General features: G+C 36.8%; 3 protein-coding genes across 4 annotated transcripts; 2 read left to right on the forward strand and 1 right to left on the reverse strand.

Annotated features, from left to right (window-relative positions):
- Window positions 1–5,170: 5,170 nt before the first annotated feature.
- Window positions 5,171–8,591, reverse strand: LOC137729340 (equilibrative nucleotide transporter 3). Its single transcript, XM_088678734.1, has 10 exons — window positions 7,968–8,591; window positions 7,788–7,838; window positions 7,438–7,542; window positions 7,128–7,283; window positions 6,902–7,045; window positions 6,723–6,828; window positions 6,308–6,432; window positions 5,995–6,158; window positions 5,637–5,895; window positions 5,171–5,548 (listed from the first exon to the last, which is right to left on the reverse strand). The coding sequence occupies exons 2-10, from the start codon at window positions 7,827–7,829 to the stop codon at window positions 5,438–5,440; spliced, it is 1,212 nt and encodes a 403-aa protein (XP_088534860.1). The 5' UTR covers window positions 7,830–7,838; window positions 7,968–8,591; the 3' UTR covers window positions 5,171–5,437.
- A 6,142-nt stretch (window positions 8,592–14,733) lies between these two features.
- LOC137729778 (uncharacterized) lies at window positions 14,734–16,513 on the forward strand. The gene is made up of 2 exons (XM_068468802.2): window positions 14,734–15,183; window positions 15,274–16,513. Exons 1-2 carry the CDS (start codon window positions 14,937–14,939, stop codon window positions 16,347–16,349), a joined length of 1,323 nt encoding a protein of 440 aa, XP_068324903.2. The 5' UTR covers window positions 14,734–14,936; the 3' UTR covers window positions 16,350–16,513.
- A 7,742-nt stretch (window positions 16,514–24,255) lies between these two features.
- Window positions 24,256–26,338, forward strand: LOC137727354 (putative cyclin-D6-1). 2 transcript variants are annotated; one of them, XM_088677396.1, is made up of 6 exons: window positions 24,256–24,665; window positions 24,837–24,923; window positions 25,018–25,113; window positions 25,298–25,499; window positions 25,728–25,858; window positions 25,933–26,338. In XM_088677396.1, exons 1-6 carry the CDS (start codon window positions 24,357–24,359, stop codon window positions 26,215–26,217), a joined length of 1,110 nt encoding a protein of 369 aa, XP_088533522.1. In that variant the 5' UTR covers window positions 24,256–24,356; the 3' UTR covers window positions 26,218–26,338. The 2 variants fall into 2 exon arrangements, with proteins under 2 accessions (XP_088533522.1, XP_068322320.2); XM_068466219.2 differs by having other exon boundaries at window positions 24,258–24,665; window positions 25,945–26,338.
- The last annotated feature ends 1,206 nt before the right edge of the window (window positions 26,339–27,544 follow it).

The raw sequence follows: 27,544 nt of genomic DNA on the forward strand, positions 1-27,544 counted from the left end.
TTTAATTCATTATGAATTAATTTAGCATGCACTTAAGATTACTCCTTTGTTGTCGACAAGAGCAATTTAGATTATCGCTTTGTCCAAACAGATGCAGCTTTGCACGTTCCATTTCCTGGAAAATGGCATTGGCATTATCTTTTTACAAGTTTTTATGGTCATTTGGAAGAATTGTGAAGTTGATAACAAAGAAAAGAAAGCCTGCATAGTGCTCCTAGAAAAAACACGTGGGTTCCATACCAAGATATTGCTATTTCCCGAAGTAGCATGCTGTACATAGCTTTCTAGTTAATTACACAGCTCATTTGTACCTAATTTAATTAAAACAGAATAATGCTTTCATTAAATTTCTTTTTTTTGTTTCATTTGAAAAATACAAATTGATATGAAGTATATATACAATTTGGTTCGACGAACGTCTTGAGATTCAAACAATTTACGATGATATAATTAGTAAATATGTTCTTCCTCATGTCAACATTATATACATGCATCCTGCATGAAGAATATCTGCATATCATCTTCTGCGGAGGACAATCTTGCCTTCTGCATCTTCATGCACAATGGCTACAACTTCATCAGGAGGAACGTTCCACCAGATCCTAGGCTCCTCTAGCTGATGTCCAATTTGAGCAAATTTATCTGCGGCTCGATTGCCTTCCCTATAAACGTGACTCACAATGCAACCGTTGAGTTTTGGCAAAATCGAATTCACATCGCTAACTTGCCTTTGAACTTCTACACATTTAAAATCTTTCTTTCTTTTCACAATAATATTGAGCAATGCCTTGGCATCTCCTTCAAGCCACACGTCTCTAAAGCCATTTTCTAACACCAACTCGAGGCCTCTTTTTAGGGCTGCCAACTCAGCAATGGTGCTGTTGGCTTCTCCAATGGACTCAGCAAACCCTAGCAAGAATTCTGCCTTGTGGTTCCTAATGACCCCTCCAATGCTAGCTTTTCCTGTTTTGCCTTTTGAAGATCCATCGAAGTTCAACTTGGTCCATCCAATCTTGGGCTTTTCCCATTTCACCGGAATCGGCTTTTTTCGATAATTTCTTACTGAAAACCAACCGGGCTTTGTAGTACTAGTTAGACTTTGGCACCTCCAAATTTTTGTAAACGCTAACATGATTTCTCCGCTGTAGACTTGTACTAGTTTAATCGGTGGTGTTATAAGAATGACTGAAAACACTTTCAACTATCAAAAACGCTTTCGGCAATGTTTGTTCGATGTGAGCTTGTAACAAAAATGCGCTTCATCGATCATCACGTGTATGGTTTTTCAGAGAGAGCACTTTGAAATGAAACCTTCAATTGATTAAGTACAATATGGAATATATAGACATATATCTGCATTTTGATGCTAATCAGAAGTTTAGATTAACTGAAAACCAACACGATTGTGTAAAATGAACTATTGCTTGACGTAATAAAGGTCTTCTCCTTGGTTATGAAGTTGAGTGGAGGCAAAGCAATTAGAAGATTCAGAATTCTGGAACGCTAATTGAGGCAGCAAGCAGCATTTGAATTATACGGTTTATACCAAAATAATATTTATGAAAATTTCCAGAGAGGTTTCTTCAAAATTCGCAAAAGCATATTCTGATTTATATTTTTTATGGGTTTTGTTTGAAGGAAAAGCTTAAGTGTACGACTACTGTTACGTTTACGTACAGGATGGTTGCAGTTTTGCATGAGGAGTGAATTTTCTATTTGTGTTCATGACATGAACATTGACCTCGATTAATGCTTAATTTGGAATTTAGATCATAAAAAATCTAAATATTAATTTTACCAAGAAAATTAGGAAGTGCTTGCAAAATCAGTATTCCTGGTCCTCTTTTATGTGTATTTTGTATTTGGGTATAGCTTGTTATATTTAATTAAACCCCTATTTTTTTAAATAAGATTGATACTTTTAGGTTGAAAGAATAAAAAAAACTGAGAAAAAGTCAGACCTCATGCTTGCTCTATTGAAGAAATTGAATATATAGATCAAATTAATAATAATTAAAACAGTTGTTATTCCCTAATTTCCTACTCTCTTCTCAAAAGTCAAATTCAAAGAAATTAAGGAACAAAATAATTTATCATATTGGTAATTGAGGAGAGACTGAACTTCCAATCTCAAAAAGAGTTGCAGGCTATACAATATATATATATATATATATATATATATATATATATATAATTACGTTACAAAAGATTTTTCGATGGCATTTCCTGGACTTACTAGCTTCCCAAGCGTTGAAGAAAAAGGCCTAGTTACAACATTGAAAGTTGAAACAATAGCTAAGCACTTGCCAAAATGGATAGAAACATAATTGGGTGCAGCGTTGATGAAATGTTTCGATGCCCTGATGAAGATTCAGAAGGAATACGAACTTTCATCAACGCTGCACTCAATGATGTTTCTTCAATCTGGATCCTCCAGTGCTTCCTCATTAACTGTATGACTGATTTGAGCCCCATACATAATATATATTGGGTGCGGCAACTAGCAATACATTAGATTGAAGATGCAGTACACAAAGTTGTATTCAATCTCTTGACCTTGTACTACCAGCTCAAAACTGCTGCTGCTCTCTAGATTTGTACTGCTGACTATATATGGTACTGATCAAATTTGTTGTACTACACTACACGCCACCTAGATTAACCCCAAACACCTCTCTCTATAGATCTGTTATTTTCTTTAATTATCATGATTAATCATTAGATTATTTTTCTTAAGAGAGATTAAGTTATGCACGTAAAAAACAATAATGAGTAGGTCCAGTTATAGGGCAAATATTCTTTGAAAATTACATGGCAATAACCCTAATTTTAAACCAGATTCTTTATTCTTTTAGGGTGGTGTTATCTACACACCCATTTTTACTTATTACACACTCCTCTCAATTTTCGACCGTCGGACCGAATGAATTGAAAAAGATCATGAACAAAAATTAACAAGGTGTGTAAAAAATAAAAATAAGTGTGAATAACACTACCCTTCTCTTATTGTAACTATTTTCAAACTCTCATTTTCTCTTTTTGCACTGCTCCTTTTATTTTCATGCCTTGATTCTCTTTCGATTTATTCCTTTAATATCTAGAAAACAAGAGAGAAATGCAGGAAGAAATAAGAGTGCGGAAATCACTTCTCTTGATATAAGAATTAGGAGATGAATGTTACCATCAGACCCTTTGGAAAATGACAAAATGCAATACAATTATACACATGGTGTTGGAGGTACCTCAGCCTCTCTAAAAGCACTAAGATTTCATTTACAAAGTCTCATAAACTACAAGCTTAAGTGACCAATAATATCAACTAATCCCTTTTTATATACATATAAGAACTAATTGCAACGATTCAGACCAAAGAACTCAAAAAATGAGCATCTTAGGCATCCAAATTGGTACTAGCCTAGCACAAATATATACGAAAATGAAGGATGCATGCATTAAATTCTCATCTTTTACGACGAAAAACGATCTTACTCTCGGCATCTTCTTGCACGATGGATAACACTTCATCGGGAGGAATGTGCTGCCAAATTTGAGGCTTTCCATAACAATGTCCCAATTTCGCAAACTTATCAGCGGCCCTGTTGCCTTCTCTATAAACGTGAGTCAGGACGCAGTTGTTAATCTCCGGTATGATCAAGTTTATGTCACTAATCTGCCTTTGTGCCTCCACGCATCGAATCTGCCTCCTCTGCGCGATAATCTGAAGCAATGTCTTCGCGTCTCCTTCGAGCCACATGTTGCTCCAACCATTTTCCAACACCAACTCAAGGCCTCTTCTGAGCGCAGCCAGTTCCGCAATGATGCTGTTGGCCTTTCCTATGGATTCAGCATAACCAAGTAGGAACTCGGCCTTGTGGTTTCTGAACAGCCCTCCAATGCTAGCCTTTCCAACTTCGGGTTTGGAAGATCCATCAAAGTTCAGTTTAGTCCAGCCAATTTTCGGTTTTTCCCATGACACCGGAATTGACTCCTTGTGCAAACTCCGGAATAGGCAAACCGGACGTTCTTGTATTAGTTTTTCGAACCTCAAAATCTTATTGAAAGCTAACATTTTAAAGTATATATTTACGCTTCTTCCTAAAAACTATTTTAAGTAAACATATTGCAGTGTTTAGCAAAACCGCCATTACATGAAATGAAGAGAAAAATGACGAGTTTTACAGAACAAAAGGAAGACGAAAAGGAAGTCGAACGTTTCTTAATGCTAAAGTTATGAATCTATTAGTGCCCTTAATCCTTTGGAACATAAGAAACTATTGCTTCACGTAACCATGTATTGAAGGAGTTGTAGTCGAGAGAAGGCAAGGTATAGGGTTCACAACAAGGCAGTGTTTAGTTAATAATCTACAAGTTTCTTGAGACACGCGTGAATACTTAGATGACGAGAAATGGCTAGAGAGGTTTTATTCAAGAACTCTCAAACACATTATAATGTTTATCCAGACATTTTCATGGGGTTTGATAGTGAAAATTGATGAGTTTGGTTGATAAAGTGGATGCTATGATATTAACATATATGCACGGAGAACTTGAGATGAACCGTTAAATGGTAACTGTAAAAACACCGATTTTATCCTAATGGGATAAAAACTGCAAATTTAACTGTATTTTATCCATAAAACTAGTGGGAAATCCGAAAAGTAAGAATGCTTAAATTTAATTTGGGTATTTTCAGGAAATGAGAGGACAAAAATGAAAAAAAAAAAAAAAAAAAAACCTCAAGGGCTGAGGAGATATAGAGAAAGCATGTAATGCGGTGTTAACTTTGGTCAACTGTGATTCAGATGATCAAATTGGATTGAGATCCTCAAGGGATCTCACACTCCAGAGTCCGTGAATCGAACAATTCAGACCATTCAAGAGAGAGATATATGGACGTTTGAGAGAGATTGTATGTAAAGTGGACCAGTGAAATAGGTTAATAAAGGACAACATATTTTAAATTAAACGGTCCGAAATGCTTGATCCCTTGGTTCCGAAGCGGATCTCAATCCGATCAAATTAGTTGCCTACAATTTACCCTCTGTACAAAATTAGCAAGGCCAATAAGCAAAATCTTGAGTATAACCAAAAGTATATTCTCTCTGTCAGTCTCTCTCTATTTTCATGAAGTACGGGATATGCCCTTGTTACGCAGTAGAGAGACAATGACTGGGTCAACGAAATTTCCTGCCTATTTGCAATATATCTTCATGTCACACTACATATCTCTCTCTCATTCAAGTAAGAATAAAAGTTCTACAAATCAATGACATGAAAAGTTATGGATTTTTAAACAAGGCATATCAAACTATACACCCAAAACAAATCATTTACACGGTTGCAATTCGCAGTTCCTAATCGTTCTTCAATTCATCGGAAGGACGAAATTAGTATTCAAATGAGCAATTTTATTTCTTCAATCCCACACTTTTGCTACTTAGAATTTTTCCTTACCAATGAGCCACAACCAGTCAAGGCAAACCCCTGCAAATATGCCTCCCAAAAGAAACAGAACAAGTATATTTCCCAAGGCATTTTGCTCAGGTCCCTGCAAATCAAACAACCAGAAATTAATTTTGATTTCATTTCATTAGAAACCGCGAAAACATATGTTATATTCGGAACAGGTTACGTACGTTGTAGCCTTTGGGTGCCACTGTCATGACACAGACAGTGAGATAACCATTTGTTAATCCTAAGATTGATGTCAGCAAGATCATCCACCCTTGGTCAGCGTACTTTCCTGTGAAGTAGTACGCTGGAACGAAGAGGAAACGCAATAGGATTGCAATCAGGAGGCCCTTTCTGGACTCAATCTTCAGGCATTTGATGAGGGGTATGTATCTCGATATCAAATCCAACACATTGTACATTGCAACCAGGACAAGCGGATACCTGAGAGAGTTCACAACGGACAACCGCACCAGAGTAAATGAGATTACGAGGCATGCTTAGAGAACAAGCGTTTAAAATATGAAAGGAATCGAAACTTACCATGTCCCCAACTGGTGATTTCCGGTATTTTCGAATATGAATCCAGGGAAGATTGATAATGTCAGCACATATATCAGAAACAAGTCAAGGCAAAAATCTATATTCTGCTTGAATATTTGCATAGTGCTCAATCGAGTTGGAACTACTTTGGCATCGTTTGAGACCTGCGATAATTTTAGAAAGGTTTTTAGTAATTGGATATCCAAGCAGATCCTCAAGAACAGGCATCATCAGAATTTAAAGAAGTTCAATACTTCTATGTCTGCTTGTGTTTGGACTCCAGCAGCAGCAAGATCGGCGGTTACAGACTTACAGTTTTAGAGCCTTCGGAAGCTGCCTTTGAGCGGTAGTATTTCACTATAGGCAATCTCGGGAAGTAAAATGCATATAGAAGAATACAGAGAAACTCGGTGAATGTAGAAATTGTCAGGAACAACACTGCAAAAGATCAGTTACACAAGAAATTATCACTGACCAAGGAACTCAAACTATCCTTCAGAAAGTATTATTATGCTAGCTTCAGAAAGCAGCTTAGTATGGAATCTGCTTCGCCGCCTAATATGTATTTTGTTTTCCTAGGACATATTTGATAAAGAACGTAGAGCACAACTTCTACAAACCTCAAATCCACATCCTCGGCTTTGACACATACAACCACAATATAACAAGAAGCATATGAATATATATCAACCACCCCAACTGTCTATATGTAAAGGAAATTGACATACTCGTCCCCTTGCGAAGACCATCATGAGACTTCTCAAAAGCAGCTTTTGTCATCAGCCTCAAGCCAGAGGTTAGAGCGCCTGATGCAGCCAAACCAGCAAAGAAGGACTGCGGAAGCAGAACATTAAATTACAAACAGAAGTCATAATCATTAACGAACTGTGAAATAAAAAAAACTAACCTGGATGAATTCAGGACGCATCAACGATAGGTCCCCGACCATTCCACCTTGAACATGGGCATCTGCAACCCCAAATGCAGCAACACATGCGCATATACCAATATAAGGTCCAACTCCTCCGCCCGCAGACGTGGCTACATCCACCTATTTACAAAGTTGACAGTGAAGTTAATTGATCGAAAGCAACAGAAAACGTGTAACAGAATAGAGTGCAGGTTTTGCTTACGATTATAAGCATCAAGGTAGCGAGGAAGAAGAGACCATATCCAATTAAATTCCGCTTTCTGGTGTCAACCTTTGCTTCATGGTATGCTAGTGTTGCCATTGTTACAAGTGCAAACGGTTGATAAACAAGGGTGAGAACCCGCGATGGATGGTAAGTCTACGAAAAGAAATTTTCATCAGACTTTTCAAGACTTCCCTTGCAAACAACCCAAGGGGAAAATAAACACGAAAATAAAGTTCAAAACTTTTCCATAGCCCTGCAACTTCAAGCCTGATTCACTTAATCTGAAAAGATCATTTGTAGCGCTTACCGGAAACAAGTTATAGTAGTAATCACCTATGGTGAGCATACTGTTCCAAGCGACAAGGGATCCCAGCCCCAGGAACCAACAAACTGCTAAAGCTTTATACTGTCCCTGCTTGTTGCAACAATTCAAAACTCAAAACGTATCAGATATCACAATTCAATTGGAAAAGAGTGAGAAAAAAATGAAAACCCCCAAGAGTAATAGAAGGTGAGCATCCAACGCTCACGCAGATAGCCTGCTCTGATACCATAATCGCAAAAATAATTTTTCAACGTGGGATTCGCACTCTCAACAGAAATTTCAATGCCTAAATCAATTTGAGGAAACAAAAGTCCATTGCTTTGAGCACGAACCTCAAGCTTTAATGGAGCCCTGGTTCCACTTTCCTCAGTCATGGCTGCTTCCTATGTTTCAGAAACACACAAAGTTAGACACTTCATATATGACTACTGTTGTAAACAGTCACCTTGAAAGAGATTAAAAACGCAGAAACCAGTATTTAAATAATCAAATATGCATATTCTGGTCATTACCTACTCAGATTCTTGAATATGCAACTGGGTTTTCAATAGTATATACCCTTCACTTTTCCAGAATATTAAAAAAAAATTAAAAAGATAAAATCTGGACGAAGGTTTTGACTTCTGTTCAAACCAGAACTACATATATATATTGATAAATAAATATTGCAGGCTTTAATCCAGATGCATGGAAAATCATAAACGATTGAGTTATATTATTATATAAAACGATTACAGCGCCGACAACGTTGAAGATTCACATGGGCACAGAAAAAAGGATATGAGATTATGTTTTTGCGAGGAATCTGATGGAGTTTTGATTGGACTGCATAGTAATCTGAAAGCAAGAATGAAAGCAGGCTGTGGAATTCAAAGCCAAAAAGGATTCTCCTTTTTTCCGACTAATTTGATTCTGATTGTGATTGAAGATTACAACTTATCTAAATAAGTTATCGTGACGGTATCTTAACCTAAGAAAAGGAAGATTTTTAAAGAAAGTAGGTTAGGATAATGTTGTAGGATTTTAAATCAATAATGTAACGTAATATTTCAATTCGACGTAAATAATAAATTCTTTCAATGTGGTTATAATAATATAGCGGGATCGTAAACTAATAATACAAAATAATAGAATCCAATACGACTGAAATATGTCTCTCTACTTAATGGTTGACCAATGGCCAGTAGGTGAGGAAATCGTCCAAGAAATTGACTTGTAAAGCAAATATCTAGAGTAGATCCAATGGTTTGAAACCGATACAGTCCGGTGCCGTTTTGGTTGAAGGTCTCCTTTCAATTTGAAAAGAAACAGCTGTACTTTTATTATCCAATGATGCTTTATTTTATTAAAAATTAAAACATGCGTCCCATGCGTACACGAACACATAATTTAAATTTGTGAATATTTTATAACAAATATAAGAAAATCAATCTAAATTGCTAAGAAATCTGAAAGGAACATTTTTTTTTCTTTGAACGAAATCTGAAAGCAACATCATATTTGCCATCTAAATAGTAAAATTGTAAAATACGATATGATTTAGGTTTATGGAAATATAACCGTGAGCTGGCATAAATTATATATGATGCTAAACTCAATTTAGAATATGAACACTTGAATGAACTATTATCGTACTCGTTGTTTTAATCAATAAAATTATAACTCTTGAAGCGGGAGTACCATTCTCTTCTCTTTCTCACCATGTATTATTATTTCGTAATATTATTAGCATGTTACCGTCACACTAAACAAATACTCTTGTCTCTTTCTCTCCTTCACCAAGCATTCTTTTTCGATTAATTCGTTAAAAGATGAAGAGATCCATATGGTAGTGCATTAAGCATCGGATCTAATGGGTTCATTAATCACGTTTAACCAATGTATAAAAAACGTTTAGTAGACTTTAGAATAAGTTTCAATAATTGTAGACTTGTTAAAAAAAAAAATTCGATTGAATTTGCTACAATTAACCGTTTTTCAAAAATTGAGTGAATTTGATACGAAAATTGCATACTATTAGAGCAACTCCAACGTGGGAGCCCTCCTCCTAGGTTATTCACTATTCAATTTGCCCAATGAACACTAACTGCCCTTAATGAACAGTAACTACCTTTTGCATCTCCACCGTTGCACTTGAATAGCCCTGGCAATAGTCAATAAAATAATAGTAATTTTTTATTTATAAAATAATACAAAGAAAGAAACAGAAAAAAGGAGAGACCTTGCGGCGGCGAGAGCATGACCCAGTTTGTGGACAGTGACAGAAATCACCGTGGACGAAGAAGCTTCCATGGAAGAGATTAAGAGCTCTGTCGAGCTCCCATATGAGGAGGAGGGAGATGGAGAAGAGCAAGGTTAAACCGAATTCGACGTCGATGGAGAACCAAGCCCTGAGAATCCGGCAATGGGTCTTGCCGAAATGGAAGAGGGGTTGGTTGAAAGCCTAGAATTTGAAGTTGCAGTAGCAACAGGAGACGGTGGTCGTGGGAGGAGGAAGCGGCGGAGATGAGTTTGCAGGGGAGTGAAGGGGTAGATATTTTAATATCCCAAATAAAATAAAATATGCATTTGTTTACCTTTCTTCTCTCTTTCTTTTTGCATATCAAAATCAAAAACCCAAATTTTCAAATCCAATCCAATTGAAAAACGGGTTCCAAATTTTGTCAATTGTGGGTTTTGGAGAAACAAAGAAAAAGAGACATCAGAGAGGAACCGAGAAGAAAAAAAGGTCAGAGATTTTACAAGATATGCCGTCTGCATGTCCGTTCTCGTCACTAGCACAGTCAGTTTCGTTGGAACCCACGTCTCCGTGGCTCTCAAAAAGCGTGGAGACGTCGTCATGATGTCAGCCCATGTTAAACTGCCTTTGGGCACTCAGGCCAGCACAAATCGACGGGCTTGGCGCTCGGGCCTACTCGAGCTCGCATGCCAGCCAACGCTAGGCTTCCTCCCTCGGGCAATCCAGCCCTGTTCCGGAGCCCGTCCCTCGAGCAAAAGCTCCCGCTGGAGCTGCTCTTATAATTTAGACCTTTTTTTTTTTTTTTAGTACATCAATATTTTTATACTAGGAGAAGGGAGAGCTCAGCTAAACCACACAATGGGCAACCTAATTTGGTATCAAATTGTTTCATAGATTTGACACTTTCTGGGTTCGATTCCTAGTACTAGTGAATCACACAATGGTGACTAGGAAAATGTTGAAATGTCTTTGTGAATCTTTTTAGTCCCAAAAAAAGTGGACTGGCGCAACGAAACCACCCGCTAATCTTTTCTTTAGAAAAAACTGAAAAAAAAAAAAAGAAGACTTTGACACTTGAGATGCATCGCCATAAAACAACCAAGAATCTCTCATCTTTAGTTGGGACTTGACGTTGGGTGACATTTTTATTTATAAAAAGTGGAACCATAAATTGAGGAGTCGCTAAAAGCTTGAAGAATAAATTGAGGAGTCACTAAAAGCTTGAAGAAAGGTTTCAAGAAAATTGACAATTGAGATTGGGCAGTGGGGTGATCGTCCTCAGTCCTCGCCAACTTCTTGTTTCGTTTCCATTGGTTTTGGTTACGTTTCTTTGGACGGAGTGTGCATGGAAATGATGCTCCCCCAAATCAAAATCCAAACCTCACTTTTCAAAATCGAATATCATTCAGGATAGTATTATTCACACACTAATTTTAACTTCTCACACATCTGTCTCAATTTTCTATCGTCGGATTGAATGAATTGAAGAAGATTGATGACAAAAAATTAACAAATGTATGTTGGAAGTAAAAATGGTTGTATAAATAGCATTATCTTATCATATAATGGCATAGTTGACCGACGTAATCAGCTACTAACAGGACTATTGCCTTTTAGCTGTTGTGTGTGTGTCTTCAAGAGAAGCGACTTCCATTTTTTTTAAATGGGAATTTGTTGTAGGGTTCAAACCACATCGAAATTCAATTATCCGAACAGCCTATTTTTATAGTTGTACCTCATAGATCATTCTTGCAAAATATTGACTAAATCGGAAATATTTGATGCATCTAATTGAGTTCACAGACACTAGTGAAATTTTATCGTGACAATTAAATAGACAACGGATTGAAATGATTTTTTGGAAAAACGATATATGAATCGAGATTTACAAAATAAATAGTTTAGATTGTTGAAATTCGATATAAAGTGAGTCTCATAACTAATTTTCAATTTTTTTAAAAAGTGGGAATCCCTTCTTAAATGGCCTCTGTGTGTGTGTGTGTGTGTGAAAGAGATAGTAAGGCCAGGCCCACTAAATGAAATGAAAAGGCATCTTGGTGATGGAATGGGATACATAGTCTAGGCCAAGCCCAGCCCATAATAAAAAGGCCGCAATAAGCAAAGCCCTGATCGCAAAGTGGAGATCCTCTACAAAATCTGGAAACAATCAAACAATTCCAATGGTCAATCACATTTAGTGGTAAGACTCCATAGAAGGCCTCTAAAAAGCCATTTTTAGGCACACCATGACAGTTAGGCAGCAGCAGCAGTAGCAGTAGCTGGGTAACCCAAGTTTCTGTGAACAAGAGTTGGCTTCTTAAGTGATATATTCCTTAGTAGCTTAGTGGTAAAGCGGTCGGCTGTTATTAATTGGAAGATGATCCAATAACGCTGGCTGCCAAATATTGGCATTCGATAGGTAGAGTTTCTGATGCATCACGAAGTAAAGGACAAGTAAATCCTTAAATGATTGATAATCTGGAATCCATCATTTATTAGAGTAATCCCAAAGGATAAAAAAAAGGGCGATCAGAAGCCAACAAGGTCCCCACTTTGCAAGGGTTCGGGACGGGAAGGGAACATCTATCAGTTTTTTAGAGTAAAATCCCAAAAGATAATTTTGATTAACTGATAATTGATTATTACAATTGAAACATCTAGTGACTTAAATGAAGAATTTAAGGATTAGAACTTCTTGGACCAACTCAATGGACTTTGGTAATTAAAACGAAATTAATTGGATGACAATTCAAAGGTATGCTTTTTATTACGAAAATTAAAATTGTTGTGTCGTTCCCTTTCTAAAGAGGTATTATGAGCTCAAATTAGTGCTCGAACATCAAATTTATAAATTCTCACTACATGATTTGTCTTCTGACCATCCATTTCCTTTTTATTCCATTCCGCTTTTTGTTCAACATCAGTTCCTGGTTTCTTGATGGTAGTGCCTTTGCACTATCCCTAAACGTCTCTTTCTCCAAAAGGTTTGCTTCTCTAAAAGGTGAATTGCCACCGCCCAAGTTATACATTACCATAAACGTCCCTTTAATCATTCCCAACTTGATAAGTGACAAAGACTCATATCCTATTAATTAATACCTGATTTATTCACTTTGACCTTTTCCTTTCGTACCCAACGACATAAAATAATAGCTCAAATTTTGCTTCCACTTTAAGAAAAGGGGACAATATGATTTCAATTCTTATTACTGAAAAGCGATTCTCTCCGATTTCATTTCATTAAATTCATCAAATCAATCAATCCACGACCTTAAAATTTGATCAAACGACTACAAATATGGAGTGTCTTTAAAAGGTATAATAACTTTAGTCATTGGATCAAATTTCAAAGACCCGGATTAGATGATTGGATGGATTTTGCGAAAGGGGTTCGGAGAGGATCCCTTTCCCTTATTACTGGCCATGAGTTTGCCCTATTTTCACTTAGTTAAAAGAAGTATTAAGTTAGATTAAGACTAATGCAGGACAATATGTATTTATAGTGAATTCAATTTTAAATTGGGGTTCACATAACTAGTTATGAGTGAGTTAACAACTCGTTTTAAAATATATTTATAAGTACCAAATCGATAGCTGAATTTGCTTTAGATGTTTGTGGACGGTCAATGACATGATTAATATATCAAGGGGATATTACCCATTAGATCCATGTCTAAATGAGGACTCAACTACGTCATCGTGGCCTCAATATTATGAATTTTAAGTTTGGGAATTTTTACGAAAAGCCTACGATATTATTCATTTTAACGAAAAATAATATTTTTACATTAAAATGTTAAACCTAATACTATTTACTTTACCATTTATTTTATTTTATTTCGTTAAAATTTAAAATTTTTAAATATTTTTTTATTAGTTTTTTTTTAAGTTTCACATCTGATATTGCATGATTAATTCGACATTGTCATGTTTACGTATCAGTAACATACAAGTTCATTGAAGCAAGTACCCCACAAGGCCGAGGTTGGACCCACCAGTCACTTTTCTTGATAAATGCAGAACATCAAACACTTCAATGATTGGACAGTGAGGGGGTCGACGATGCAAGCCGGTGGGCGTAGTAAAGTCCCGGGGCCACGGGACAAAATGGTGACAAACAACCCCGTTGCCTCTGACAATGCGACAATGACACCTGGACCCATATATCTGGTCGTTTAAGGCATTTTCCCACCATCTCCCGGATAAAGTTTTAGTTATGACGGCAACACAGTGGTACACCATTTGTTTTTATGTAAATGGTGAAAATTTTTATTTTTTAAATTATTAACTTTTTAACACATATATATATCACTATTTATATAACAAGTGGTATACCATCTCGTTTGATGGTCACATTGAAAAATCTATCCACCTCCCGCTCCCACCTTCCTTCCCTCCTCTCCACCTTACTCGCCCAACTCCACCGTCTGCTCTCCCACCTCCCGCCAAGTTAATTCCTTTTTGTTTTTGTCTAAGATACCTTTGAAGATTCGATACCTTTTGTATCTGGTAGACTACAAGCTTGTTTGAAAAGCGTTTTTAATCGACAGAAACGCTTTTAGAAAGAAAAAAAAATACTTTTGAGTTTCAAAAGTCACTTCAAGTATTTTTCATAATTAATTTGTATTTTTACCAAAGTTTTATTTCCGAAACATTTTCTCGAAAACATTTTTAATTAATAAAACGCTTCTCAAACGAGTTCTATATGCAGTATCATCAACCAATTATGACAAGAGAGACTAATAGCATTACAGAATGAAGGAAAAACAAAGACGAATATATCATTTTTCAATCCCAAGTGGTTAATAATTTTGTAAGAGGCTGAGATTAATTAATTTATACCCTACTCAATTAGCTAAATTAGGTGAAAAAAAGAGAGGAGAATATAGTAAGCGGGGCCCAGCAAACAAGGTCAAAAAGATATCTAACGGCTAGATATCATGGTCAATGAATTATTTATCTAAGATCTAACGGCTAGGAAATACGATAAATAAAATATTCCGGGTCAGGCAAGCGTCTGTGACGCATCCAGCCGTCACAGACATCCAAATCTCCCTCTATTTCCACTCCCAGACATTCCTCAACGTCTGCAACTCCAACTCGATATCGGACTCCACGCCGATCCATCAGCAAAATAATAATATTTTTAGTCGGAAAAATCCTCGGCGTTGAATCCGATACACCAAAAGTGCCCTTCACAACTTTTTGTTGCGGAGAGCATAGTTCGTATCGCCGTCGGATAATGGCGTCACACCACCCCTCTGAGTTGGACTCCGCCGCCACCGACTCGGTCGCGTCGACCCCACGCTCGGACCACCCGTCCCACGATCTCAACTCACGTGTACGGTTCATGTGCAGCTTCGGCGGCAAGATCCTGCCGCGCCCACACGACAATCAGCTTCGCTATGTCGGCGGCGATACCCGAATTGTCGCCGTTCATCGCACCACCTCTTTCTCCGCTCTTCTCTCGAAGCTCTCCAAACTCTCAGGCAAGTAAACTCGTCGAAATGACGACGTATCATCGCGATTCAGTTGGTTAATTAATCTAATTAATTGCGGGGTTTGATTGTGTGCGGCAGGGTTGAGTAACGTAACGGTGAAGTACCAGCTGCCGAACGAGGACCTGGACTCGTTGATTTCGGTCACCACGGACGAGGACGTTGACAACATGATGGAGGAGTACGACCGCATCGCACAGAATCAAAACCCAAAATCGGCGCGGCTCCGCCTCTTTCTCTTCCCCATAGGCGGCGACGACTCGATTAACTCGCGATCCTCCAGCATCAGCTCGCTCCTCGACGGCTCCGCCAAGCGCGAACACTGGTTCCTCGACGCGCTCAACAGCGGTGCGTCGAATTCCGCTATGCTCGAGCGGGGCCGCTCCGAAGCTTCTTCGATCGTCTCCGAAGTGCCTGACTACTTATTCGGGTTGGACAACTCCGACGACACTCACTCTCGCGGCGGCGATTTCAAACCGAAGGCTCGACCAGTATTGAACGACAACGTGTCGGTTTCGGATCCGGGTTCACCTGCCCCGGTCACTTCCTCGCCGTTCTGCTCGACGTCGTCTGTGCCATCCGTCCCGTCGATGCCGAGTCTTCCACCGGTGAAGACCCGACCGGATTCCAATAAATTCATGGAGACGAAAGAGAATCAATCGGAGGCGTTTACCGAGACGGTTGAGTTGCCCGTGTCGCAAGCAACTGGGTTCGCGAGCAACCCTGGGGTGCAGTATATGCCGGATCCTAATTACCAGGGTCATATGGTCCGGTCAGCACCCGTCTATTATTATCCGGGTCAGGTTCCACCCACAAACGTACAGGTCCAACCTGTTCCGATTCGGAGTCAGTATGTTCATCAGCAATACCACCAGGTACCGAGTCAGATTCCAGTCGGGTACCATAACGCAATACCGGGTATGGGTCAAGTATATGGTGGCGGGTTGGGGCCAGTGGTGGCGATGGACCCGTATGACGTGTCAGCTCGGGTGGTTTCCGATGGAGGGAGCCACCAGCAGCAGCAGGTGTACTATGGAGTGAGGAATGGTGCGGTGGTTTCGCCGTATAATCCAGGAATGGTGGTGCAATCGGGGGAGGAATGGCAAGGACCCGGACCCGATACGAATACGGGTCGAGCTCCGTATTCATCATCTTGATCAATGCATGAATGAAACAAGCATCTAGTTACTGTGGTTTGAATTGTTATTTATTTTATGATTTTGTGATTGCTTGATGATTGGTTGATGAGTGAGTGACGATCCAAACTGTAATTAGCATTTTGAACTTGGTATTGTGATGAAATTATGAAGGGTTGTTTTTACCTCGTTTTGATTTTCATGGGATAAATGGTGTATATGGAAAAGTGAAAACTTTTGCTTTCAAAGGCTTTCCCTTTATCTTTTGTGAATATAAAAGTTGTTTTTTCTTAAACAAAAGAAGTCTAATGAGGTTCTTTGTAAAGTTCTTGAGTTTTAATTCTATATTCATATGAATTGGAATTGAAATCGGTATGAAAAAAGAAGATGGAAATGAACTGATTGAGCTCTTGCATGACAGCATGGATTCGAATCTCTGTTGGTAGATAATCTAACATTTAATATAATAAAATCTATCGTTTGTACTTACAACGAGTGGGATTATCTCCCTTTACACTTTCCTCCTCTCCAGTCTCCTCCTCTCTCTCTTTCTTCTTTTTTCTCTCTCTACAGAGAAAGCAACAAAAGATTCTTATGTGGACTTCACTGCGAGCGTTCAAATATGAGAGATTGTAGAGGAGGGAAAATAAGAGAGGAGGAGAGAATCCAAATCCTATTTACATAGAGAATTTGACTGCAAATGTAATGTTGCGTTTTAGTCTTACCATTGTGATAATGATTTCGTTCTCTCATTTTTTTTTATTCATGCACTATTATTCTAGTTTCTATTCATTGATTCTATTTTGATATATTCAATCTTACGACTAAATTTTAAAAGAGAAAAATAATGCTAGAAGAGAGAAATGAGAGTTTGAAACCGGGCTCACTTTTGATAGTATCTCCTCTGCGTGGCAAGCTCGTTTTAGGACATTATTGGGGTTGCGCGATCCCTAACTATTTGGTGTAGTATTCTTCATTATGGACTTCTAAATATGTCATTGCCTTGACAAAGTTTGAGTAGACCGGGGCAGGAATAGTATCGGCCGGCCCATGACTGTCTATGGTTAGATAACCTTTGTTGGGTTAACCATCCCCCCTCCCATCGCTTGTTTGGTGGAGAAATTTTTTATTGTGACCGGAATATGAGTGGTATACTACATGCTTTTATACAAGTGGTGGAAAATTTTAATTTTCAAGTTATTAACTTTTAAACACACATATGTCATCATTTTTATAGTGACACATAGTGTACTACTTCGTGTTCCAGTCACACTAAAAAATCTCTTTGTTTGGAGATGCTTTTGGTAATAAAAGTGCATTAGGACAAGGTGATTCTTAAACAACTACTCCAAAGCGACGATTGACGCGGGGTCATAGAAGAAGGGCTCAATCTGCCCCCTAGTGGTTATAGATGGGCTTAAACAACTACTCCGTACATTTTTAAGAGCATAAGTTTGACATAGAATTGCCATAATTGGCCGAATCTTCTAGTCTATTCTAAGTCAGTCTAATTGAATTTTTGAAGTTAATTAGGTCCAAAATAACTTAATGCAACAAACGCATCCTAAAAAAAGGCAAGTGCCTGTCAAAAAGCCCTTCAAGTGTACTGTACCTATAAGTTATAACAAGGCCTGCTCAAAAGGACTGCCGATTCGTACTAACGTATGGGCATCTTCAGTGGTGAAATTCAAGGTTGTTGGGTCACTCTGTCTTCCCCTCAAACACACATTCTTCTTTTCAATTTTCTATCATGTATGTGACTGACCACTTACTACTACTCGATCGTATGGTTCTGGTTCACATCTAATAAAAATAAACAAACATTGGCACGGTTTGGGCTTGACGCTGAACTCGAATGTCCACATAATTTTTCAAGTTTCAAATGGACCAACATCGCCCAACAAGTAAATTATTAAGCCTTGGCATGATTCTATCTGAGGTTTGTAAATCAGCCTCGGATCTGCTTATATATTTTGTGTCCTAGGTACCTTTATTTTTATATAATTTTTTTGTCCGAATTGGAGGAGCCCCATTATTGGTTAAGGTGATTTGGACAGGAAAACCAAAGAATTACATATACTCTAGTTAGAAAATGTACATATGAGATAGAGGGTCATGGTAAAAGATGTAGAGAAAGACTTAGGAAGACTTGTAAATTTACTTTAAGAAAAAAATATGGAGTACTTGTAGTTAACGGAAGACTTGACGTAAAATCGAGCGCACTGACATTCAAATATTCATATAACCGACTCCATTTAGTGAAATAAGGCTTGATTGTTGTGTTGGAGGAGGCCACACCATTGTCTTACTAGTAACTTTCTTTTACTACCCTATCGTTTTCTTTTACAACCCACAAACCATAGGACGATGGTAATCTGCATGCATAGGAGCAAAGCGTGAATGCCTGCACTCATAACATAAAGTAAGACAGAAAAGCAGAAAGAAAAAGCTTAAAAGCTGGGATTTGAATATTCAATTAACCAGAAAATAAAAAAAGTAGGGATGCGATTTCGATTTGTGGTCATAAAAAAATAAAGCATGTTTAGTTTTAGGTAGGCTTTCTCTCGAACCAATGCCAATTGCCAGACACACATACAAAATAGTGCGTCCTTTGCATTGCCAGTCGATCGACAGAGGCACAGAGGCACCCAAAGAAAGAAGAAGACATTCACTAGCTAGCAAAGCGAAAGAAACAACAAATATATTTAAAGGAAAAGGAAATGGTGGAAGCTAGTAGCTATAACTGGTACATCCCCATTCATACCTCTTTGGCTTCTTCCTTCTCTACTTCCTCTTCTTGCCTGTTCCTAGATCTCTCCCTCATATCGATCCCCTTCACCAAGTCTTTTCATTGCATCTTATACTATGTGCTATGATATATTTATATGTGTGTGTGTGTGTATGTAATCCCAGCAATGGTTCTTGCTTTGTCCTTTTATCTATATCTAAACACCTCTTTTTATTTATTAATCTTATCAATATACAGCTATATCCTATATGAATTCAAGGATTTCAATGCCTCCTTCCTTCATAAACAAGAAGTAAGCATCCTATGTACATTCATGTCAAATTGTCAATCGCAATTTGACATATATTCTGCCCTCACATTTTCTTCTTGTGTTTTTTATTATTTCTGCATAATGTTAAACTCTGAAACAAGAACCGAGAAATTACTTTGTCGTTGTTCCTGAGGACAAGCCAACTGGTGTATTTTCTATAGCTTGCTAGCTGCCCAAGATGCTTATATATAGATCGTACTGTTAAGTTGTTAACCATGGTACAAGCGTGACCAAGGACTCCAATATGGTTAAGCAAAACACGATGTGAAAACCTACTTTTTTTGACAAATTGACATTCTAATGTACTTGAATTTATAGGGAGAGGGTTCAAACTTAGATGCAAGCAGCAAACGTATTATGACTTTATTCATACTTGCACTGCTAAAACTTTATATGAGCTTTTTGAATCACTAAAAAGAATACTTGAATCGTGTGACCAGTTATGTCTATATTTATTATTAACAACTCATCACATGTTGTAACTTACATAAATAATTTGGATGGACAAATTGTCTATATTTCAAGGTGTAATATTATTAAATTATACATATGTTATAATATGGTGACGGTGTGTTGCTCAAACTAATATAAGACAAATCTAATTAAGGAGATCAGTTTAAATAGAAAATTGCCCTATATACCATAATTGCAAACTTGAAATGGGCACCATTAATTTGACACAGAATTCGAAATTGGAATGTGCAAATAATTAAAAAGATGTAGAAGAGTCTATCGGACGAGCCCGTGACAAGAATATGGACCCTGTTCCCGTTGCATGAATCGTGAGCATGCATGCTTCACATTGAGGGATAAGTCAATGTGTATACGTCAAATCGTACGACTAGCTGTTTGCTTGTATATGTCCTCTTCTGAGATCCTTTCTGAATCTTTTTTACCGAAACTTACAGATCAAATGATTCGAATTTCTAAAATTTAATTTAACGGCTAAAAATACATACTCTTTCTAAAAAGTATAATAATTTTAACGTTAGATCAAATTTTAAGAGTTCAAATCACTTGATTTGTGAGATTTAGTGAAAGAGATCCGGAAAAAATCTATTTTCCCCCACTACCCACTAATTACCATTTCTAGACCCATCTAAACCCCAATGCGAAGGGAAAGATGATTAATTAGAATAATCAATAATATTTGGGTTTTTAGGGACAAAGCAAACAAGTCATCACGAATGCTCCATTTTTGGAAGCTTCCCAAAAGCTTCGTCTTAATTTTACGTGGGTCTGCTTCTCCGCTGTTATCCTTATAAATGAGAGGCTCAAGTTCAATAATCTGCATTTCATACGGATTTCTCTCTATCTATATAGATGGGACGGATAGGTGATACTATTTTGTTTGTATAATTTTTACGTATATTTTTGTGGGATCCATTTCATAATGTAGTTGAATGATTCGAACCGTCTACCTTCTAGGTCTTCCTTAAAAAATCATATCTATAAAAAAATACCAAAATCTAAAACCATATGATCGTTGGATTAAAAGTTTAGAGTTTCCTTGTAGAACTATTTGTGTCCATTTTCTTCACAATAAATGAATGTCCTAGTGATTTTGGATTTGTCTTTTTTTTTTTTTTGTTTTTGTTGTGTAGGAATGATCTAAGAATGATGTTATAAAAGATAAAAAATTTGAATCGTTAAAATATATTACAGAATAAGCTTCATAAAAACGTGTGTAAAAATTTGGGCGATCCAACTCTTGAAAAGTTAATTTGTAAATGTACAGCTCCCCACAAACGCATGACATGGTCTAATTATGCTTCTGCGTATTGATATGATGAAATGATGTCTTATTCGATGGACGCAACAAAGCTGTTGAAAAGTTAATTTGTATATGGACAGCTCCCCATTTTCTTGTAGCTTTCAGATATCCTTAATCTCCTGTTAAAATTATAATTGATTAATTAGTTGAGAAATTAAAATGATATATAAGCCAATGAGTGACATGTAGAAGAAACTAGAAATGATTTAAGTTTATTTATGTACCATGACTAGGAGATATATGTTAGTTGTTGATGATGATATGGGGGCACTATGGGACCTGGAAAATTCAGGAAACTTTAGAAGTATGCACATAAACATAAAACGTCCTAGCCAGGGTCTCACATTGAACACAAGAACATGAACCCAACTGTCACCCTGCCATGACAAGGAAAGACCAATATTGTCACGGTTTGCATGCATCGTCTTTAATTAAATTAAAAAATTTATTTCTACAAAAAAAAAACTCGAAAAATTATCATTGGAACGAATGGTTGTGTTGTGCGTGGTTGGTTTGTTGGGCAACATCCAGATATATACACAGTCTATTAGTTTTTTTTATAGATGTTATCGGAGATGTATCATGGGATTTAGGCAAATCACGTAAATCAAATAACTATGTATATTTAAGGTAATAAAGCAAAATCTATCATTTATGACACCGTGTGCATTTTAGGGTTTTCAGTAGTATTCGTTTGCTTATGGAAGAAGATGAAAGAAGGAGAATATCAATTTCAAAGAATCAAAGCAAGTTATATAACTAAATACATATTTGAGGAAACAAGGCAGTGCCCTAGTTTACTATTCATCTTGTAAATCGTACTGAATCAATGAAACGCATATACTCCATATGTTTTAGTGGTGGGGTTCAACTTCAACTGGGAAATTTCTATGAATTTATTAGATCTCTTTAGGTGGGGTTAAATTCAGCTGATGCTTTTCTGGTTTTACAAGATATAATATGGCGGATAGTCTATTTCCACCTGCACAAAAAGCTTCAACTTTAAATTCTGGGAATACGATATTGGCATTTATTGCATACACGTGAATCACATGAGAGTTCAATGCAACCTCAAATGGCCCCCAGAAAACCTAATCCAGCAGAGAAAAATTATACAAAATGATGGATTTTGGGTGGGGGTGTTCAATCATATGATGAGGATTTAAATGTAAAATAAGGTGATTTAACAAAGAAATAATATACACAACGACTAATGTCAATTATAATATAGTGAAGTCATCTAGATATCATATTACTTACAAAAAAAACCTATATTTAGCTGGGATCGATGTTGGATCAAAAGTGGCGAAGTTTCCCCGTTGGGACACATGCATGGGTGAATGACGATAGCATGCATATAATGCATTTTTGCTCACCCCAATTGATTACCTTTAGATTAGTTTAAACTTTGAAATTCGTGTTTTAAATCACTTAAACCAAACTAATTTAACGACAATCAAAGGGGCAGAGGGGTTCGAGTATCAATCACTCCCACTTTAGGGTAATGAGCAAAGATGCACTTATATATACCTATATGCACACGTTTCCACAAGCATTGTGAACGATTGATGCATGTGAGTGCCATTATGAGTCCTGCACATCCATAACCGTCTATGCTTAGGAAGCTGCCAAAAGCATATAACTATTCAATAAATTCGGTCCATATATAAATTGAAAAAGAAGTGCAAGAGGGAGCATGATGTTATGTAAGATCAAATTCTTGAAAACAGAAGCATGATAAAAGTGGGGAGAGGAGAAAGATGGTATGGCTGTGCTGTGCTGTGCTGTGCCAGCTACTGCTAGTAGTTCTGTATTTTGTGTGCATAGCGATGGATTTAGTAGCCTTCTCTTTTGAATGTACCGGCGTTTATCGCGGAAAATGGGACGATAGATACCACAACTGTCCGTGTCTCTCTTAACATCTTGGTACACACACACACACATATATATATGCTATATTCTGTAACACCCAAAAGGGACCACTAATTGTCACGTTCTTCTGCTCATAATAGATTTTCACTATTGAATTGCCAATTGAAAGAAAACTATCCGATCGATTCCAGTCCCAACTATAGTCCAATTGGTTTATCTGTACACTCCCTTAACAATGTGTTTCATTTCAAACTGTTTGTACTTAAAAGTAGCTACGGTAAAATATTACCGAACAAGTTACGGTCATTCAATCAGGCCACAAAGAGGAGAAAAACTCTCGTGTCATAGGGATATATATAGCTCCGAGATAAGGAAGTTTTTCTCCATCCAGAGTTGGTCCTCATGTTTTTAATAATAAAAACAAACAAACAAATTTTTTTTTTAACAAACGATATTATCTACACTAAGGGGGTGGGCAAGTGAGCTAAGCCTCACAATGGGCTAACAATAAATAGTTCAAATTCGCCTTTGGTGAGGATCAAACTTAAAATATCTAACTTACAAGTGAAGAGAAATACCACTAAACTATATTACTAAATGACAACAAAAATAATATAAAGAGAAATACCACTAGACTATATTACTAAATGACAACAAAAATAATATAAATTTAGGGTTTTGAATTACCCCCTTAACAGAATAAAAGAAATTCTAAGGTGAATGTTAGATTTAAAAGTGGTTTGACTTAACTCTTTAGTCATTGTTTTTGTTTTTATTTGGACTGACAAATCATTCTCATATTTCTTTGCATAAGCATCATTAACTTCTGCATTAACAGTGAATAGTTTTTTAGGATCGATTAGTGATTAGTTAGATCCAGAATTAAGGGTCAGTGGGTATTGTTTTCTCCCTGACATATACAATTCCCAAAAGTCTTGATAAAAAATAAAGAATGCAGCCTAATGCAAGGTTTTTTAATTTTTCAATCTAGGAAAGTTATTCACTCTCATATATATGCTTTGTTATAGACAATTTAACCTGATGAGTAGAGTACTTGCAGCTGCCCGCTTCACAAGTCGTTTCTTAACTTTTTAATGTGAGACAATTTTTTACGTCCTCGTACTTTTCTCTATAGGCGGTTAAAAAATTCAGTAAAATTGAACCAAATTTATGCTGTTTTCTTTTTCAATGAGGAGAGAATGAGTAAAAGGGACCAACATGCATATAAGTTAATGGAAAGAGAGAGAGAGAGAAGACTGAGTAGTGAATGTGAAGACTGAACCACACACAGGCACAGCAAAGCAGCTTCTTTATCAGCACAGAATGCGAAGCTTCTCTTTCCCATCATCATTATTACTCTCTTCAAATTTCTGCTTCAAAGTCCTCTCCTTGACCTCCTCATTCACTCCTCACAACCTACAAACACAAACAACTTCACCAATTCAGAACCAAATCAACCAAGAAGCGGACATGGATTATGAGTTTGATCTTCAGGAACACAACTCCGATACAATCCCAGATCTCTTTGCCTCAGAAAATGATCACATGCCCTCCCAAAACTTCCCAAACAGCTCAAAACACACTGATTTCTACTTTACTTTTCGCCTCAAAGCCATTTCTCGGTTTTTACAGGTAAAGAAACGAGATGTTATTGACACTAAAAAAATCATTCCGCATCAACCCCTTTATAATATCGTTTGTTAGAGGAGCGTATAATGACTTTTTTGGACTTCATATGGCTTTGTGTTTCTACTAGTACTCTACTTCTTCAGATTGGTCTGAGCTTGTGACAATTTTTATCAGGTTCAGTATTCTTGCAACCTTGACCCTTTCATACCTTACCTTGCCATTAACTACCTGGATCGATTCGTATCGAAGTGCGATATTCCGGTAACAAAGAAGTTTAGTTTCTTATATTCCAAGATAATGTCACATTTTTTAGCTCTTACTTCTTAATTAGCTTAGAAAATCATTCACATTGCAGCAAGGAAAGCCTTGGGTCTCAAGGCTTGTGGAAGTATCTTGTCTATCTCTAGCTGCGAAGATGAAGAACACACCCTTCTCCTACTGTGATTTTCAGGTAACTTAATAGCCCTTCAATTGCAGCGTGACCGCTCTCTTGCACCTAAGTTCAAATCCTCCTTCTCATATAGAGTTAAAATAGTTTACAATATCGTTTAAAAAAAAAAAAACTGAGAATGATATATACAATATCTGAAGCAGAAGAGCTAATTGTTTTGCTTAAATGCTTATACATGTAACAGAGAGGGGAAGGTTTCGTCTTCGATGTGCAAACGGTTCATAAAATGGAGGTTCTCATTCTCAATACTCTAGATTGGCGGATGAGATCGATAACTCCTTTTTCTTTTCTGCATTTCTTCTTGTCTTCGCTGGACTTAAACGATCGGCCACTTACACAAGGTCTCAGAAATCGAGCTTCGGATATCATCTTCAATGCCCATAATGGTACTACTTATTAATTGTTCAAGTACTTCCGCTTCATAGATTAAGGCTAGTGATTTTAACGCTTCTCATTTAGACAATGCACTTTCACGTGCTGAGTAAAAAAAAAGAAAGAGTGTCAAAATCACTAGCCTAAACTGATGCGTGATTAACAAATTATTAATTATGACTCACAACCTTTTTTTTTTTTTTTTTTTTTTTTTTTGAATTTGAATTTAAATTTGATTGCAGAAATTAAATTTGTAGAGTTTAAGCCATCAATAATTGCAGCATCAGCTGTCCTATCTGCATGCCATGAGCTGCTCCCACCGAAGTTCCCTCCTTTTAAAGCTTCACTATCATCTTTCCAATATGTAAATAAAGTAAGCACAATATCAACATTACAAATTTTCAATTAATTAAAAAAAAAAATCATATGATTTAATTAGTATTTAAGTTTTTATTTCAGGAGAGTTTGTTCAAATGCTTCAATTTTATGCAAGAAATGGTAGAGAATGAAAGGTTGGATACTATGTCCTGCACAAGAACCCCAGTGAGCGTTCTCGACCATCGCCCTACTAGATTTGAAAGTGAGAACACCATTGGCAACGTGGCGACCACCACGACATATACTTCTGTTTCTTTGGCAGCAGAGAAGAGAAACAGCAAAAGGCGTAGATTAACTGGTACTTTCTGCAGTGAAAATATGTACAAGCTTTCTTATCATGTTCAACAGTGCTGATTTGTTTGGTTGTCTCTATGCCTCACTTGTAATAGTTACCCTCAGCTACCTTCCGATAGATGCACTAGTTGTTATATCACTAGGTGCATAATAAGAGAAATAAACACATAATTATCTAAAATTGTTGTTACTCAAGAATCTTTCATCAGACTTAACCCTTCGTCGGGTAAAAAATTTATGTGGTACTTGATTTGTCACTGAATTGTGCTGAGTGCCACCACCATCCACTCAAAACTTGTCATTTATTAAACCAAATTAATAAAAATAAGTCCTTATTTTCTCAAGCGCACCTCCTCCCTTCTCCTTGCTGTTCCCACCAACCCACTCCCATCATTAAATCAATCCATGCCCAAAAATATACTTGAATCTTGTTCGCTTCATACCTAGAAGAGCCTTGTTATTTTTCTTCTACTCATCGAATTCTTTATTTTGCCTGAAAAAATATATAGCATATATTGTTTCTGTGTTGTTTTAGGGTTTTATAGGGATGTGCTGAGTGACACTATCATCTAGTCAAAACTTGTCATTTACATAAAGAGAAAAGCTAAGGAGACTCTTTCAAAGTGGAACTCTCCATGGACTTTGACATGTGTTTTTATAGTGCCCACTCTGCAATGTGTTTTAACGATCCGAATTGTTTATATTTTAGAATATCATTCATAGATTATTCTTACAAAAAATTAGATAAATCCAAAATTATTAAAACATTCATCTGTAGTTAATAGAGAATACAGTTTTACAAAGAAACACTAAATTTAGGGCTCGTTTGGATGTGCTTTTAGAATGACTAAAAGCGCTTTTAAAGAAAATGTTATTTGGTTCCAAAAGCACTTGAAGTGCTTTCTGCAAGAAACACTAGTTATTTGCTTCTTCTAGGAAGCACTTTAAGTGTTTTTTTAGAATTTACTTGTATTTTAACTAAGGATTGGTTCAAAAAACATTTTAACCAAAAACGTTTTTAGTCATTTTAAAAATACATCTAAATGAGCTCTTAATCCAATGGTCATATGATTTTGGAATTGGGTATTTTTGGTAGACATGATTTTTGAGGTAAGGCCTAGAAAATAGACTGTTCAGATCGTTAAAATACATTACAAAATGAGCCTTATAAAAACGTACGTAAAAAAACAAAAATAAAAATAGTATTACGGATCCGCCCCCTTTTAACTATATGATATCTTATAAAGTAAGAAGAAGTGTATCTGGTTACCAAATGAGCTATTCAGACTAATAAAACTATACTAGACATAAGCATACAATTTGGTTATGGAATTAATCATACCGTTGCTAGCAGTTGCAACAAACAATACAAGGATACAGCAGCAGA

This window comes from Pyrus communis, chromosome 10, assembly GCF_041283825.1.
Source record: "Pyrus communis isolate YQ-2024b chromosome 10, ASM4128382v1, whole genome shotgun sequence".
NCBI classification, from domain to species: domain Eukaryota; kingdom Viridiplantae; phylum Streptophyta; class Magnoliopsida; order Rosales; family Rosaceae; genus Pyrus; species Pyrus communis.

Excerpts from the sequence above, each read along its gene's own strand:
- LOC137729340 (XM_088678734.1), bottom strand. The coding sequence starts at position 7,829 with ATGACTGAGGAAAGTGGAACCAGGGCTCCATTAAAGCTTGAG. Across the intron at positions 7,543-7,787 it reads GGGCTCCATTAAAGCTTGAG|GGACAGTATAAAGCTTTAGC; the intron begins GTTCGTGCTCAA and ends TGCAACAAGCAG. Across the intron at positions 5,896-5,994 it reads AATCACCAGTTGGGGACATG|GTATCCGCTTGTCCTGGTTG; the intron begins GTAAGTTTCGAT and ends GAACTCTCTCAG.
- LOC137727354 (XM_088677396.1), top strand. The coding sequence starts at position 24,357 with ATGCGAAGCTTCTCTTTCCCATCATCATTATTACTCTCTTCAAATTTC. Across the intron at positions 24,924-25,017 it reads TATCGAAGTGCGATATTCCG|CAAGGAAAGCCTTGGGTCTC; the intron begins GTAACAAAGAAG and ends TTCACATTGCAG. Across the intron at positions 25,114-25,297 it reads TCTCCTACTGTGATTTTCAG|AGAGGGGAAGGTTTCGTCTT; the intron begins GTAACTTAATAG and ends TACATGTAACAG.
- LOC137729778 (XM_068468802.2), top strand. The coding sequence starts at position 14,937 with ATGGCGTCACACCACCCCTCTGAGTTGGACTCCGCCGCCACCGACTCG. Across the intron at positions 15,184-15,273 it reads GAAGCTCTCCAAACTCTCAG|GGTTGAGTAACGTAACGGTG; the intron begins GCAAGTAAACTC and ends TGTGTGCGGCAG.